The sequence below is a fragment of the Palaemon carinicauda genome, chromosome 16 (genome assembly GCF_036898095.1).
Source record: "Palaemon carinicauda isolate YSFRI2023 chromosome 16, ASM3689809v2, whole genome shotgun sequence".
In the NCBI taxonomy this organism is placed as follows: domain Eukaryota; kingdom Metazoa; phylum Arthropoda; class Malacostraca; order Decapoda; family Palaemonidae; genus Palaemon; species Palaemon carinicauda.
The window spans coordinates 119,933,187-119,938,174 of record NC_090740.1 but is presented as its reverse complement, the minus strand read 5'-3'; the positions used below and the strand labels follow the sequence as shown (position 1 = coordinate 119,938,174).

Here is a 4,988-nt window from a genome sequence, read left to right as displayed (position 1 = left end):
AACTGAACGTTTACGCTGAAAGCTATTTACAACTTATGGAGTCCATGAAACCGGCCAATGACGTCAAAATATGAAGAGGAACAACCACTGCACGTCTGCACACCGTAATCCATGACAGTCAACTGACAAGCACTGTTGACTAAGTGTTACGTCTGTTTTCAGGACGTATGAATTCTAAAATCGCAGTTAATTGGATGATCTTGAAACAAAGCAACCAATCAGGTTTTAGCATTTTTTACTGTACCTATACATCATAACCAAAAACACATTTTTACCCACAATGCATTCACAAAAAAACAAAATAGCATCAGGAGAAAAACTAACATGGCAGCGTAGGCACATCCTTGGGATAAGAATCAGGAACAATATTCATCGGCAAATATTTCCGTAATCCTTAATTTGCGGAAGATTCGAGCAACATTTCCGTATGAATCATCTAAAAAATATATGATTAAAAAGATAGATATGCGAATTTGATTGAAACTGTGATAATACCATAGTTTCTTAACCCTATTCCATTCTAGAAATACAAGGATATCAAATTAATATGACTGTGGCTACTTTTCTCTTGGTAAGGGTAGAAGAGGCTCTTTAGCTATGGTAAGCTCATCTTCTAGGAGGACGCTCCAAAATCAAACCATTGTTCTCTACTCTTCGGTGGTGCCATAGCCTCTGTACCATGGTCTTCCACTGTCTTGGGTTAGAGATCTCTTGCTTATTCTATCATGTTTCTCTTCATCTTGTTATTTTCAAGTTTTTAGATTTTATGTATTTAGTATTTATTTTAGTGTATTTATTGTTCTTAAACTTCTCTTGTAGTTTTTCCTTATTTCCTTTCCTCACTGGGCTATTTTCCCTATTGGAGCCCTTGGGCTTATAGCATCCTACTTTTCCAGCTAGAGTTGTAGCTTAGCAAGTAATAATAATAATAATAATAATACAAAAAGCTCATTTCAAAACAGTTACAGAGAGCTAGAAGATAAGCGAGTTTTTATAATAGTTTCTTAACCGTTTTTCATTCAATACAAAGACAACAAAGTGATCTGACTGAATTTTCAAAGACTCCCCGAATTTAACAGGCTGCTTACTCAGACTGGAGTAGTTACCACCTGGCCTGTCAGTCTTCGCTGGATGACCTCAACTCCCGCTTGGAGGAACCCATCCTCATGGATAATTTCCGCCCGAATATCATCGTCAAGGGCTCAGAAGCCTTCGATGAGAACGACTGGGCCTTCGTCAAGATCGGCGATGTGGTCCTTCGGAGGTTGAAGCCCTGTCAGAGGTAAGGAGAGGTCATATGAAAGTCAGGGGAAAGGAGAGGTCATCTGCAAGTCAAAGGTAAGGAGAGGTCATCTGAAAGTTAGAGGTAAGGAGAGGTCATCTGAAAGTCAGGGGAAAGGAGAGGTCATCTGCAAGTCAGAGGAAAGGAGAGGTCATATGAAAATCAGAGGTAAGGAGAGATCACCTGAAAGTCAGAGGAAATGAGAGGTCATCTGAAAGTCAGAAGTAAGGAGAGTTCATGAAAGGCAGAGGTAGGAGAGGTCATCTGAAAGTCAGAGATAAGGAGAGGTCATCTGAAAGTCAGAGGAAATGAGAGGTCATCTGAAAGTCAGAGGTAAGGAGAGGTCATCTTAAAGTTAGAGGTAAGGAGATGTCATCTGAGAGTCAAAGGTAAGGAGAGGTCATCTGAAAGTCAGAGGAAACGAGAGGTCATCTGAAAGTCATAGGTAAGGAGAGGTCATCTGAAAGTCAGAGGAAATGAGAGGTCATCTGAAAGTCAGAGGTAAGGAGATGTCATCTGAGAGTCAGGGGTAAGGAGAGGTCATCTGAAAGTCAGAGGAAAGGAGAGGTCATCTGAAAGTTAGAGGTAAGGAGAGGTCATGTACAGTGGTAATGTGTTAGCCTGGTATTCACATTGCAGCGAATCGATCCCCGCCCGGGACCGTTAGTTTAAGCTTTTTGCTGGGTAGGATACTGCTGTGTTTGGGCACCACAGTGGGTATTTGGGCTTGCCCAACTGACGTTTTGGTGAGCATCTATTCTGATGAAACTGGAACTGAAAATAGATGCCTTTACCCTTTGAAAAGGAAAAAAAAAACATGTAGGTATTTGACATGTTTATTTACCAAACATTTGTAGAGAAACGAAAAAAAACCTCTGTAGAGCAAAAAGCTGAGATAGATCCTTATACGGTGACTTACTGATGGAGAGAAAATAGATAATATTCTTATTTACGTGGACACTCATCATACTGTTTTTCTGTATTGTTGCTTTTACATTCTCAGACAAGGACAGGTCAGTGAACTGTCGTGAAATGGGATCATCTTGAAAGCTTTATAGTCAGAGTTTAAACTTTTAAGATATTTACCTTCGTTTGAAGTAATTTTCGTGGTTTCAAGTTAACTTTTAAGGTAATTCTATGGTAATTTCCGTTTTAATACCTTCAAATTTAAGAAAATTGGGAAAGTTTTAAGATAATCTAAGGTAAAAAGCAGCATTTAAGGTAATGGCCACATACTCAAGTTTAAACCCTGGTTATGACAGTAAGATATTCTTGATCCGCTAAGACCGAAATTCCTATCTAGATGAGATATAAATGATCCTTATTTGTAATTCTCTTATTTTGCAATAGATGCCTCCTGACGACAATTGACCCAGTTAAAGGGAAAAGGAATGAAAATGCTGAGCCACTGAGGACATTGAAAGAGTAAGTAGAAAGTCACGGATTATATTTTCCTTTTCATATTTTTCTGGTGAATAAAGTTTAATTTTCATATTGTTCTGTGTCACGAACATGTTTATTTGCCACTCTGATATTATTATTATTATTATTATTATTATTATTATTATTATTATTATTATTATAACTTGTAAAACTACAACACTAGTTTAATTGGAAAAGCAGGATGCTATAAGCCCAGGGGCTCCAAAAGGGAAAATAGCCTAACTAGGAAAGGAAACAATTATACATTGAAATATTCTAAGAACAGTAACATTAAAATAGATATTTCCTATATAAACTTTAAACACATTAACAAAACAAGAGGATGAGAAATTAGATAGAATAGTGTCCCCGAGTGCACCCTTAAGCAAGAGAACTGAGTTTCGAGTCCCGCTTAAACTCGTTAGTTTCTTTGGTCGCTACAACCTCACCATCCTAATGAGCTAAGGATGGGAGGTTTGGGGGAGCCTATAGGTCTATCAGCAGTCATTGCCTGTCCCTCCCTGGTCCTAGCTTGGGTGGAGGGGGGCCTTTGACACTGATCATATGTATATATGGTCAGTCACTAGGGCATTGTCCTGCTTGGGAAGACAATGTCAATGTCCCTTGCCTCTGCCATTCATGAGCGGCTTTTAAACCTTTAAACCTTTAAATGTTTAAGCCTTTAAACCTTTAATCCTTAAGACCTTTAAACCTTTAAACCTTTAGACCCTTAAACCTTTAAACCTTTAAACTTTTATACCTTTAAACCTTTAGACCCTTAAACCTTTGAACCTTTAAACTTTTATACCTTTAAACCTTTATACCTTTAGACCTTTAGAACTTTAAACCTTTAAACCTTTAGACCTTTAAACCTTTAAACCTTTATACCTTTAAACCTTTAGAACTTTAAACCTTTAAACCTTTATACCTTTAGCCCTTCAAGCCTTTAAACCTATATACCTTTAAACTTTTATATCTTTAGACCTTTATACCTTTAGACCTTTAAACCTTTAAACATCATACCTTTAAACCTTTAATCCTTTAGACCTTTATACCTTTAAACCTTTAAACCGTACTACAAAACTAAAATTTCGCTTCTTAATCAGGTATCAGCTGTTGAAGGAACCACCTGCGCTTGCTAAGGCATGGAAGGAAAGTCCTATCTTTGGGGTAACTATGAGTATCGATGTCACCGGTAACATTGCTGTCGGAGATAAGGTATCCGTGGCCCGGGCGTCGGTGTATCCCCAGTTCAAAGGATACTGAAGAAGGATGCTGAAGAAGGATACTGGGATTTCTTATGGGTACCCAACCAAAAGATGTGCATTGATTGCTTAAAATCGTAGTCTTGTGTTTCTCTTAATTAAAGGCTAGCTGTAAAATTAGGTACTGAAAAAAGACAGTTATGATCATAAAGAATGTAACCTATATACTAAATATTTCTCTTAATGTGTGGTTTCATTTAAAAACAAATACAGAAAAATCTTTAAAGCGATACTTGACTTTAGTTCCAAAACTGATGAGATTTGATAAATTATACTTATTTTTTATCCCAACCAAGTACACTTTGCGGAGGTAGAGAAGGGTATAGTGTCAAACATGTTAATTTAGTGTTATTTACTTCATCTTATGTAACAATCATTTCTTATTAATTGATATGCAAGGGATTGGAGCATATGTATATTTTCACTGAGCATTTTGCATGACTTGAATGATACCAGGGATTGAAGTATATGCATTTTCTCACTGAGCATTTTACATGATTTATAATAAGATCAAATTTATATTCTTTTCTTAAAATTGCTGTGAACGTCTTACCTGGAAATCCTGAACCAGAGACAATACATATTCTATCCTGGACGACGTTTTATCAGACTGTTTAGGATTGTTCTGACAAATGTCAGTGGCGTAACCAAGGGGATGTGGGGTTAAGGGACTTTTTTTCTTTTAAATGCCCCCACCCTGACCTCCAAGAGAGGGCCAGAAATTAAAAGTAAATATACATTTAGAATTATCATCAACTCAGATAGGGTAAAGTGAAGAGTCCCTCTTCAATAACCCAATTTCCCGTCCACGACTGCCCCAAATCCAATAACTAAGCCTCTTTGATGAAAAATTTTCGAGGTACTCTAAAAAAAAGGGAATTTCACTTTGTAGTTTCAGTAAACAAACTCCTTTTCATTAGTTCTTTAGAATGGAAAAGGGAATTAATACACTTAAGTTTGTGATTTGTACGTTTTATTTCTATACTGCTTATAAAAAATGGTACATCTATTATACGAAA

The 4,988-nt window shown here is 36.9% G+C and overlaps 1 protein-coding gene across 1 annotated transcript in view; it reads left to right on the top strand.

The window, feature by feature from the left end:
* Positions 1–4,988, top strand: part of LOC137655839 (mitochondrial amidoxime reducing component 2-like) — a 20,033-nt gene extending 15,045 nt beyond the window's left edge. The window contains exons 6-8 of the mRNA XM_068390020.1: positions 1,080–1,282; positions 2,633–2,707; positions 3,811–4,988. Coding sequence (XP_068246121.1) covers positions 1,080–1,282; positions 2,633–2,707; positions 3,811–3,970 — 438 coding nt within the window. The 3' untranslated portion in view covers positions 3,971–4,988. The remainder of the gene's footprint in view (positions 1–1,079; positions 1,283–2,632; positions 2,708–3,810) is intronic.